Source organism: Stenella coeruleoalba, assembly GCF_951394435.1.
Source record: "Stenella coeruleoalba genome assembly, chromosome: 2".
In the NCBI taxonomy this organism is placed as follows: Eukaryota; Metazoa; Chordata; class Mammalia; order Artiodactyla; family Delphinidae; genus Stenella; species Stenella coeruleoalba.
In genome coordinates this window covers 40,762,309-40,774,782 of record NC_137147.1, presented here as the reverse complement: position 1 = coordinate 40,774,782, position 12,474 = coordinate 40,762,309, and the positions used below count along the sequence as shown (strand labels likewise).

The 12,474-nt window shown below is 36.3% G+C and overlaps 1 protein-coding gene across 1 annotated transcript in view; it reads left to right on the top strand.

The window, feature by feature from the left end:
• Window positions 1–12,474, top strand: part of LRRC9 (leucine rich repeat containing 9) — a 106,600-nt gene that overhangs the window by 70,341 nt on the left and 23,785 nt on the right. The window contains exons 23-27 of the mRNA XM_079908455.1: window positions 337–459; window positions 4,730–4,860; window positions 8,580–8,688; window positions 9,331–9,470; window positions 12,291–12,427. Coding sequence (XP_079764581.1) covers window positions 337–459; window positions 4,730–4,860; window positions 8,580–8,688; window positions 9,331–9,470; window positions 12,291–12,427 — 640 coding nt within the window. The remainder of the gene's footprint in view (window positions 1–336; window positions 460–4,729; window positions 4,861–8,579; window positions 8,689–9,330; window positions 9,471–12,290; window positions 12,428–12,474) is intronic.

Here is a 12,474-nt window from a genome sequence, read left to right as displayed (position 1 = left end):
GATCATTATTCCATAAACAAAGTATATGTTTTAAACTTTGCTAAGTTTCTTTGCAAATCTTTATCATGGGTAATACATTTAGCACCAGCATCCAAAAAGGGATTCTGATCATATAATATAGACCACTGAAATACCGCACAAAATTAGACCTTAACAGTATGAAAGTATAATGCTTGCACTAAACAGCAGCATACTTAAAAGCACTCAAATCACTATGAAATGATAGAGTAATTTAATATTAAAATTCAAGGATGATTAAACTCTTAAGGGGAAAAAAACTTGTTAGAGTGAGATATATATGTATATCACTTTAAATGTATGTATTTTTATTACCAGGGTTTATGCAACCTGGTCATTCTAGACATGTATGGAAACATTATTGTATGGAATCAAGAAAACTACCGGTTGTTTGTAATATTTCATCTTCCAGAACTGAAAGGTCTGGATGGAATCTCAATTGTAAGTTGTTTTATTGACTCATAGCATTTGGTCCAGGCTTCATATTAATATATCCATAGGCCATAATCATTTTGAATGTTGCTTTATCACTAGTATGTTACCCAAACTTATTATGCTTATTAAAATCTAGGTCTCCAAAGCACATTTTAGATCTGGGTTTTAATTGTTTAAATTGAGGTAGTCTGGGAGGGAAGATGCTGCGTACATTTGCACCCACTGAATTCAGTGCCTAACAAATTTATGAGACAGGATAGGAGAAACTGCCCTGGACCCCTACCGTCCTCTTGGGCCTAAAAACAGCTTCCTGTTACCTGGAAAAATACAGTTGTTAAGGTTTAAGAAAAACATATTTGAACCAAAAAATGGTATGTCAACATTACTAGTAAACTATACTAGTAAAAAATAACTTTTTATACTGTGTAAAAAATAACACAGAACATAGGACTGAATATGAAAGCAATATTTGGAAACTTGGATTCTATAACTAGTAAGTTCATACAGGGCTCCTGATTTCCATGTAACAGGATAAGTGCAAAACAAATGGGTGAAGAATAAAAAGGTTCCCTGTGTAACATTGCCTAGCCCCTGTCAGACAATAAAACTCATCAAATTTCTAGGAAACTGAGAGATAGTTCATGATTATTTGGGACTTTGAGGTGCTCTGAGAAAATTACTAATTCTAACCCTGATTTTTTTCAGGGCCCTTCTCAGAATGAAGAATCAAAAATATTCTCCCCCAAACACAAACAATTCTCTAGAATCTTGTATACTGGGTTTTATTTAGGTGTTGGCTTTCATTGAGGGACGTTTTAAAAACAGTCTCATGAAACTAGTACTGTATGTGCTCCAATGGTGGTGTTGAGTATCTTATCCTTCCTATCTCTCTGTGCCCTCATTTGAAGGGCCACCTGAGAAAGTGCTTTTAGAAGTCAGTGTAGGAAAACCTTTCCCCCCTGAGGAAAAGTTATGCTGTCCTCACTGACAATGAGTATTTTTAAACTATTTTCCTTTTCACTTTGACTACCTAAAAGCTCAGGGCCACATTTATGGTTCAATGACAGAAACCCTGTAGGACTTATGGTCTATCTGTCCCTATCCCCAGTTTTGATCTATTTAACTTACATCATCCTCAGTCTTGATCTTCACTATTTATTATTTGCATTTTACTATTTGAGTATATGTTCCTCCTGTAAGCTGCCATAAATTCTTTGTGGAATGAGGTAGAATATAAATATATGAATTAATAATGGACATGAAGACTAGATTGAATAATTTAGACTTTAATTGAGAGGTAATGGGAAGGCATTGAAGATTTTTGAATTGGGGAATAACATTTTGAAAACCATATATTAGGAAATTTAACAGCAGTGTTTAAAGTGATTGATGAAAAACCAATAGGAGGCTATTCGCGTGGTCTACATGTGAGGTAATGAGAAACTGAAATAAACCAAGGGGAAGTGGTTTTAAAAATGGAGAGCTGAAAGGTAGGAGAAATACTGGGAAGAATTGACAGAACTTGGCAACCAATGAAATTTGAAGGACGAGGAAATGGAAGAATAAAAGATGTCTACAAGACTTGAGTCTATTCCACTAAGAGATATCATAACAGAAATATGATTACAGGAAGAAAAGCATTTTCAGGAATAAGATGATTAGTGTTAGACACACGAAGAAAGCTGATAATTAAAACCAAAAGGATATAACATTGACTAAGGAAAGAGAGTAAAGAAAGTAAAGAAATCCAAGTGAGCCTTTAATACTTCCATTTAGGAAATGTAAAGAGGAAAAGAAGCCACCAAAAGTAGACACAGAGGGAAGTAGAAGAGCAATATCATCCTAGAGTGTTTGAGAGGTAAATGGACCTGGACTTCAGAAATGACATAGTCTAAATCCTTTATTTTATCAATGAGCGCAAAGAACTCCAGAGAATTTAAATGACATTCCAAGTGACATGACTTTTTAATGGTAAAGTATGGACAGCTGAGCCTCACTCTGTGCCCAAGGCTCCATGGATATATAATCATACCAGGAAGTAAGGGAGTGGTACTGGAAGTTCCAACCCTCTAATCATGGTTGCTGCCCCTGGCAACCAGCCCCCATTCTTAAGGACTTTCCAAAAGTCATCTTGTTAAGATACTCAGACTGGTTGAAAGGAGCTTGTCATAAATAGCAACACAGTCCTTTCACCTTTATGGCTCTGGACCTATTTCAGAAACCGAAAACAAAAAACCAAATATTATAATAAAAGATGCCCCTATGGCTCTTATATAGGAAATTATGAGGGTTTGAGGAGCTATGTGCCAGGAACAGTAGACAAAGACCAAATATAGGTTTCTTATTATAAATCACAATATCACAGCTTATGCTCTGGCCTTTGAACACAGATCCTTTACAGCAAAATGATCAGAAAATTCAAAATATATTGGAATATTACTGTAATCCCATTCAGTAATTATCCAGTCCATAATCATATAGAAATGTCTCTCCCAGTGAGGCCACTCAGATTTGCAGGTTTCCATTGGAGACTTTGTCAGGTTCCAAAAGCAGGAGTGGTCTCAAAACACATAGCTTAATCCTTTCTTCAGGCATCTGATATAATTGAACTGAGACAATATCATCTCTTGCTCTGAACCCCTTTTGAGGTAATATAATATTGGATTTCCTCATTACATAATCTATTTATTAATTCCTTTACCCGTAAGTGCCCTTCCCTGTTCTCTCCATTTATACCCATACTTTTCCACCTTTGGAAGGGATATTAGATTCAGCCACTGTGCTGGTCTAGTCTAGCATATACCTCCCCTCAGTCCACCCCACTTCAGATAGGACAAGGTTATATAGGTGCAAAACTAGTGGGCTATTTTTGCCACCAGGAAATACAGATGCATTCACTGTTAACCCCAGTTTTGCCAGATGGGGTGAAGGTAAAACCTACCCCCATCAGGCCTTTAGGAATCCTGACAAAAGGCTTAAAAACATAGTTTCTCGCTTAGGAATTATCCCTGTTTCCAGTATTTGTAGTTGTAGCTGTGGTCCTGTGGCCACTGCATCAGGCAGAAAAAAAATTTGAGGTGATGTGAGGAAGAATGAAAGAAAAAATATAATGGTTATACCAGCATCATCCTTCTTTCGCAAGAATTGCATAGTCATATCAGCATCCTTGCCCCATCCCCCAGATGCACCAGAAAAACAGAAGTCTATCCAGTGGGGACCCTCCTTTAGCCCCATTCATGTTCACACTGAGTATGAGCACTCTTAGGAAGGTATTTAAGCCAGCCCATCATGCTTTTATCTCCCCCCGCATTTTAGACAACCAATGTTTTAATTGCCCATTCTAGTTCTCTATTGAACTACTACTCTGAGGGGGATATCTTTCTGCCCACTGTTAGACATTATGGGCTGTTCAGTGTGTTCCTTGGTCTGAAGAAATAAGTCAACTGTCCAGATTGGTGCAATATCTTCTGTTCCAGTTCTTTTATAGCATTATGTGCATTTGCATTTACACTGGGTAAGCAAATCCCAGTCCAGAGTCAGTATATATTCCTGTCAAGACCCATTTGTAGTCCCCCAGGGCTACCAGCCTCAGTCTGACTTGCCAGCTATATTCAGGGCTTTACCACAGGGAAATCTGCCACATAGCCATCTGCAGTCTCTGTCTCTTTTGCTGGCAGACAGAACAGTTCTTATTGGCATTTAGTGCCTCAGAGGGTGCAAGAGGAATATGTCTAGATTCAGCCCATCTCCGCACTGCTGTAGACCCCCAATGTCCACCTATTTTATAGACCCAGGTGGCCACCTTAAGTGAGCATATGGGCATATCTACTTGTCAATTCCAATCACCTTCCAAAATGGGAAGAGAGTTCAGATGGGCATCAATGTGTCCTACTTTAATGTACACCTCAAATTTCCATAAGGCTGTGCCCCATATGGGCATCTTTTTAATAGGTCAGTTTTCCATTGCCCTCCTGCCTGACCATATGGCCAGGCCAGGAACAGTAGATGAAGGTTTCTTATTATTATCTCAGTAACACACCAGAGGACTCACCACAGTGTCATTCCTCAGGTCCCAAGGTCCCTAGGTGGTCTGCCTTCTTCTCTGCACCTTTCAGTCTCCTATATTTATTTTATATATAATATCCAAGGGTTTAGCTGTACTTAGTAGGAAATAGGGAGAAATGAGGCTATTCCATTTTGACCTGGAACCAAAGAATTAATGTCATTTAGTCATTTGTAAGAGAGAACCTCACTTTCTAAATATCCTCATATACAGGAACCACCAGAGATTGAGTGTGCAAAAGATTTGTTTGGTGGCAGACTTACTTCTGACATGATTGCTGAACGACAAGGACATTCAAACTTCACCCAAATGCAAGAACTAAATTGGACTTCATCATCCATCAGGTACAATCATTTTATTCTATGCTATTTGATATTATAATATATAGTTATTATTATTTTTCTAAGGTTTATAATTTATACATCTTATCCAAATATAACCAGTAATTCAGAAAATCATCTACACTACTTCACAATCTCATACTAACTTTACCATCTTTGAATTGCATTAATAACTTTTATTATCACACACTATGATTAAAAATGTCATCAAGCTCTTTCTAAGACCTTATATTTCCCTTTTCTTTTACAATCAAGCTTTTAAAATTAGAACATACTAGGTTTGCTCCTCACATTGTACCACTCTAATCCAATGCTCTCTGGCTACCACTGCCACCATTCCTCTGATGCTGTTCTCATGAATGCTATCATTGTCCTCCTGTTTAATAAATCCGTTTCTCTTCTTTTTCTATTCTGCACTCTTCACAGGCAGACATCTTTAGCCATAGTTTTAATTTATGACGATGACCCCCTAATTTACCCCAAATCTAGCCTCCTAATTTGAATATTCGATTGCTCTCTAGATAGCATCTAGGAAACAACATTCACCTGTTGTCGCCCAAGCCAAAAATCTAGAGTCCACTCTCTCTCCTTTGTCCTCCATTTTTTTGTTTGTTTGTTTGTTTGTTTTTTTGCGGTACGCGGGCCTCTCACCGCTGCGGCCTCTCCCATTGCGGAGCACAGACTCCAGACCCGTAGGTTCAGCGGCCACGGCTCACGGGCCCAGCCACTCCGTGGCACGTGGGATCCTCCCGGACCGGGGGACGAACCCGCGTCCCCTGCATCGGCAGGCAGACCCCCAACCACTGTGCCACCAGGGAAGCCCTGTCCTCCGTTTTTAATTAATCACTACATTCTATAGAGTCTGTGTCTTAAGTATGTGTCATAGTTCCCCCCTTCTTTCCATAGTCATTGCCCTTGTCCTAGGTTGGGGAATTAACTAATTTAGAAACTGGTTTTTTTTTTGTCTTATACAACCTTACCTGCAAATTCATCTATTATCCATACCGCCTTCTAAGATGCAAGTTTTATCAGATCACTTCCCTTCTCAACATTGTTCAGTGTCTTTCCACTGTCTACCGAATAAAATTTTAAATCTCTTTGTACAACATAGAAGGCCCTTCCTTTTTTATTATAGTTTTTCTGAATCCCATTTCTTGAGGACACAGACAGTGACTTTCATATTTGTTGTAGCCTTTCCAAACATATTGTCTGCACTTAGGAAACAAACTAATGAAAACATGTCAAAAGAATAAATGACTTTTAATGTATAAAGTGTATCATAATTATAACTTTAGGGGTGAGCATTTCTTTAAAGGTGTGGTAGGCTTTTGCACAGCCAAGGAAACCATCAACAAAATGAAAGGACAACCTACTGAATGTGAAAAAGTATTTGCAAATTAAATATATGACCAACAAGAAGTTAATATCCAAAATATATAAACAGACGATACAATTCAACATCAAAAAAAAAAAAAACAACCAACCTGATTAAAAATGGGCAGAAGAGATCTGAATTGACATTTCCCAAAGAAGACATACAGATAGCCAACGGGCACATGAAAAGATGCTCAACATCGTTTATCATCAGAGAAATGCAAATGAAAACCACAATGAGGGCTTCCCTGGTGGCGCAGTGGTTGAGAGTCCGTCTGCCGATGTAGGGGACACGGGTTCGTGCCCTGGTCCGGGAGGATCCCACATGCCGTGGAGCGGCTGGGCCTGTGAGCCATGGCCATTGAGCCTGCGCATCTGGAGCCTGTGCTCCACAACGGGAGAGGCCACAACAGTGAGAGGCCCGCTTACCGCAAAAAACAAACAAACAAACAAACAAAAAACACAATGAGATATCATCTCACACTTGTCAGAATGGCTATCATCAAAAAGACCACAAACAACAAATGTTGACGAGAATGTGGAGAAAAAGGAACTCTCATATACTGTTGGTAGGAATGTAAATTGGTACAGCCACTATGAAAAACAGTATGGTTTCTCAAAAAAACTAAAAATAGAACTATCATGTGACCCAGCAATTCCACTCCTGGGAAAAAATGAAAACACTAATTCAAAAAAGATACATGCACCCCAATGTTCATAGCAGCATTATTTACAATTGCCAAGATATGGAAGAAACCTAAGTGACCATAAACAGATGAATAAAGAAGATGTGGTATATACATATAAAATGGAATAGTACTCAGCCACAAAAAAGCAGGAAATTTTGTTTTTGCTATTTGCAACAACATGGATGGACATGGAGGGTATCATGCTAAGTGAAATATGTCAGACAGAGATAGACAAATACTGTATGATATTACTTATATGTAAAAAATAAACTGAATATAACAAAAAAGACTCACAGATATAGAGAACAAACTAGTGGTTACTAGTGGGGAGAAGGAAGGGGGTGAGACAAGATAAGGGTAGGAGATTAAGAGGTACAAACTACTATGTATAAAATAAATAAGCCACAAGGATATACTGTACAACACAGGGAATATAGCCAGTATTTTATAACAAATATAAATGGAATATAATCTTTAAAAATTGTGAATCAGTATGTTGTACACCTGAAACTTACATAATATTGTATATCAATTATACCTCAATTAAAAGAATATATAAATGAAACAAATTGGGATATATGAAAAAAAGAAGTGTTTAGAACAAGGTGATTAAGCTTTATGCTCTTCTCCCTCATAGCTCAAAGGAAGGTAAAACACTTTTAAAGCTGTGGACTAGGAATCAAGCATTCTGACCAATTACCAAAACATCCTTACTAGGTGGAATGCCATAAAAGTTTTCAGGAGATTCCACAGAAAACTCTGTTTTCAAAGAAATTACCTACTTTCTCCTTTTCTTTCCTATCCCAAACCCCTTCCTGGCATTTCAGAAATAACCTATTTCATATATATCCTCTGCAGTTTACAACCTGAAAATCTTATGGTTTACCATATCAACTTCACTATGACTTCATGAACATGTATGGAATTATAAAGAAATTGGAAATGTTTATTTTTAACGTTTCTTTTATGATAGTTCTATATTTATGTGATAATAGACATGTTTTTTTAAGTCAATGAAATTGTATGTCATTTTCTTACACATGTACCCAACAAAAATGTGTATTTATCTGATCATTTGGCCCATATATTTTATTTTTTTAAACTAACTTTACTTTTTATTTATTTTTAAAAATAAATAAATAAATTTATTTATTTTTAAAAATAAATAAATAAATAATTTATTTATTTTTGGCTGCTTTGGTTCTTCGTTGCTGTGCGTGGCTTTCTCTGTTTGCAGCGAGCAGGAGCTACTCTTTGTTGCAGTGCGCGGGCTTCTCATTGTGGTGGCTTCTCTTGTTGCAGGGCAAGGGCTTTAGGTGTGTGGGCTTCAGTAGTTGTGGCACATGGGCTCAGTAGTTGTGGCTCATGGGCTCTGGGCGCAGGCTCAGTAGTTGTGGTGTACAGGCTTAGTTGCTCCGTAGCATGTGGGATATTCCTGGACCAGGGCTCGAACCTGTGTCCCCAGCATTGGCAGGTGGATTCTCAACCACTGCGCCACCAGGGAAGCCCTGACGCATATATTTTATATTAAGGCAATTCTTTTCCATAGAATTTGTCAGATCAGATCTTTTAAAAACGCCTTTGGGGTTACACATGAGAGATTCACCAATATAATTTGCCTGTTAAAATTATAACTGTATTTACTCTGTCTAAATTCAGAACTGTGGATTTGATTCCAGTTGACCAATTTAGAAATGTGTGTAATGTGAATCTACAGAACAATAATCTTACCTCATTCAGTGGATTAATCTATCTGCCTAACGTGAAGGTGAGTCACTCACAAATTTTCTTTTTTTCTTTCAAGGTTTTCAGTGCAAGTTGTAATCTTCTTTACTTTGGGCTAAAATGTATATTCATGTCATTAAAGAAGAGAAATTAATTTTCTGAAAGTATTTTTTCACCAAGAAAAAAAGCATTACTTCCCAAAGTTATTTCAGTTGATCTCAATTTTATGCGATTGTCTTATAAGCAGTGAGTCTTCCTGTCTAATAGGAGATGGGATGGAAGGCTGCCTCTGTAGTGAGTGAAGTTGGAGGATACTGTGGTTCTCAAAGCAGCCTCATCGCCTCCTGTCCTACAGCTTTGAGCCATCTACTAATGCCTTTTAAACTTAGGGAAATAACGATCTCTCCAACTAGAGTTATTTCATCTAAATAAGGCTTGGAGAAGTCAGGAGTACAGATTGAGAAAGTTGAGCAACTTTCTAGGTCTCCATTATTTTGTTTGAAATGGTGTATTTTTCAGCATGTGAGATGATAAAAAACACATTCAAAGCCAAATCCAGACAATTCAGGACATAAAAATTTGTCATTTTTAACACTAATATATTAAATTATGTTGTATAGCCAAAGATATATTTACAGCATCATTCCTATGTTAATATCTGATTAATAATGGATTCCTTCTGTAGGTCTTATGCCTCAACTATAATCATATTGAATCAATCATGCCCCGACTAAAGCCTCAGACTCACTTGACCAATAGACAACTACTCTACCAGAAAGTGCCTTCAAGTGGCTATGGGCAGCAAGGAACTTCAAAAATAAACAGGTATTATTCTTTTTTTTTACAACTATAAATAATTCTGTTGGGAATTTAAAAAGCAGTTAGTCACATTAATGACAGCAGTACGTACATTTAGCTTATTTTAATACTTAATTTAATAGCTACGTGCCAAAAATAAACTTCACAAATAAAAAGATACCAAAATACTTCTTTGTTATTGTTTTTTCCCAGCCTTCTCCATTTCATACTTATATTGTATGATAAATAAATTTCATTTTATTGCTAAGTAGTATTCCATTATATGACAAGTTGTTTATCTTTTATCATTGATGAACATTTGGGTTGTTTCCAGTTTGAAGCTATTTTGATTAAAGTTGCTATGAAAATTTATACCCCTCCTTTATATTGGAGACTACTCAGATTTGTTTTTTAACAGCTTTACTGAAGTACAATTTACTTACCATATTCACTCATTTTAAGTGTATAATTTTTACTAAATTTATAGAATTGTGCAATTACTACCTACTGCAGTACAGTTTTAGAACATTTCCATCACACAACAGAGAGATGCCTTGTGTCTATTTGGAGTCAATTCCCTTTTGCACCTCTAGGTCCAAGATACCACTAATCTACTTTCTAGAGAGTTATGTTTTCCAGACATTTTATATAAATGGAATAATATAATATGTGGTCTTTTGCATTTGACTTCTTACACTTAGCATAATGTTTTTGAGATTCATCCATGTTATAGCATCTATTAGTTCATTCTTTTTTTATTGCTGAATATGTTGGGCATTCCATTGTCTGGATATATTCCACATCATGTTTATCTATTCACCAGTTGATAGACATTTGGACTGGTCCCACTTTGGGGTTGGTATGAATAATGATGCTATAAAGATTTGTGTAGAAGTATTTGTATGTGCTCATGTTCACATTTCTCTTGAGTAGACACCTAAGAGTGAAATTCCTGAGTCGTATGGTAATTTAATGTTTAACTTTTTAAGAAACTGCCACACTGTTTTCCAAAGTGGTTGCACCACTTTACATTACCAAAAATTTTTGAAGGTTCTAATTTCCCCACATCCACACCAACACTTGTTGTCTGTGTTTTTGATTACAGCCATTCTAGTGGAGTTAAAGAAGTACCTTATTGTGGTTTTAATTTGCTTTTTTTTTTTTTTTTTTTGCGGTATGCGGGTCTCTCACTGTTGTGGCCTCTCCCGTTGCGGAGCACAGGCCCCGGACACGCAGGCTTAGCGGCCATGGCTCACGGGCCCAGCCGCTCCGCGGCATGTGGGATGCTCCCGGACCAGGGCACGAACCCGTGTCCCCTGCATCGGCAGGCGGACTCTCAACCACTGCGCCACCAGGGAAGCCCCCATTAGCCATTATTATATCTTATTTGTGACTGTTTAAATCTTTTGCTTATTTTTCAATTATGTTGTTTGGTTTTTTATTACTGAGTTCTTTAAATATTCTGGATACAAGCCCTTTATCAAATAAATGATTTACAAGTATTTTCTCTCAATGTGTGGCTTGTCTTTTTATTTTCTTAAACAGTGTCTTTTAAAAGAATTTTAATTTTGATAAAGTCCAATTTATCAACTTTTTCTTTTACAGATTATGATTTTGTTGTTGTACCTAAGAACTCTTTGCCTAACCTAAGTTCACAAAGATTTTCTCATATGTTTTCTTCAAAAAAATTTTTTTCCTCTTACATTTAGGACTATGATCCATTTTGAGTTTATTTTTGTACACGTTGTGAGGTAAAATGTGAGGACTAAATCCATCTTTTTGCACGTGTATATTCATTTGTCCTAGCACCATTTGTTTAATATACTATCCTTTCCCCCACTGAGTTGCCTTGGTACCTTTGTTGAAAAGCAATTGACCATAAATATAAAAGTTTGTTTCTGGACTCTTAATTCTATTCCATTGATCTAGGTGTCTCTCCTTTTGCCAGTTCCAGACTGGTTTGATTACTGCAGCTTTATAAGTTTTGAAATCAGGACATGTAAGCCCTCCAACCTTGTTCCTTTAAAGATTGTTTTGGATATTCTGGGTTATTTGCATTTCCTTATAACTGTTATGATGAGATGGTTATTTTCTGGAGAAAAAAAGAAGAAAGGAAACCTGCTGGACTTTAGATAGAGATTGCATTGAATCTATTGATCAATTTTGGGACAACTACCATCTTAGTAGTAATAGTGAGTCTTCTAATCTGTGAACACAGAATATTTCTCCATTTATTTAGATCTTTAATTTATCTCAGCAATGTTTTGTAATCTTCTGTGTATACATTTTGTACTCCTTTTGTTAATTTTTTGTGAAGCATTTTATCCTTTTTTATACTATTGTGAATAGAAGTCTTAATTTCATTCTCAGTTTATTGAAGATGTATAGAAATTCAGTTGATTTTTGTATATTAATCTTTTACCCTGTAATCTTGCTGAACTCATTTATTGGTGCAATAATAGTTTTTTGGTGGATTCCTAAGGATTTTCTAAATATAAGATCCTGTCATCTGAGAATAAGGACAGTTTTACTAATTCCTTTCCAATCTGAATACATTTGTTTTTTTCTTTTTCTTGCCTGATTGCACTGGCTCTTGCTTTTTATTTCAAGTAACTCTTTCTGTATTTCTTTGTTCTTTAAAATATAAAACTGTTTTTAAAGAAGAAAATGTGATTATTATATAAATTATGAAGACAGAATATTATAGTTTGATTTATTACTAAATTCATTCTTTTTCTTTTTAAACTTCAATTTATAGTAAATACATACCAAACTGTCTTTTCATGTTTATACAAACAGCTGGTTTGAAATTAAGTTTATGGGCTCAAACTTACATGTGTGTTTCAGAGATACAATGAGCAGTGAAAATTTGCCTCCAATAATGCACAGTTTAGAAGTTCTTCATTTGGGCTACAACGGAATTTGTAATCTCATTCAGCTACAGCTTAACAGACTAAGAAATTTAAAATTCCTCTTTCTTCAGGGTGAGTAGCAACACTATTCATGGATAAGTCTTTATTATTAAAAACTG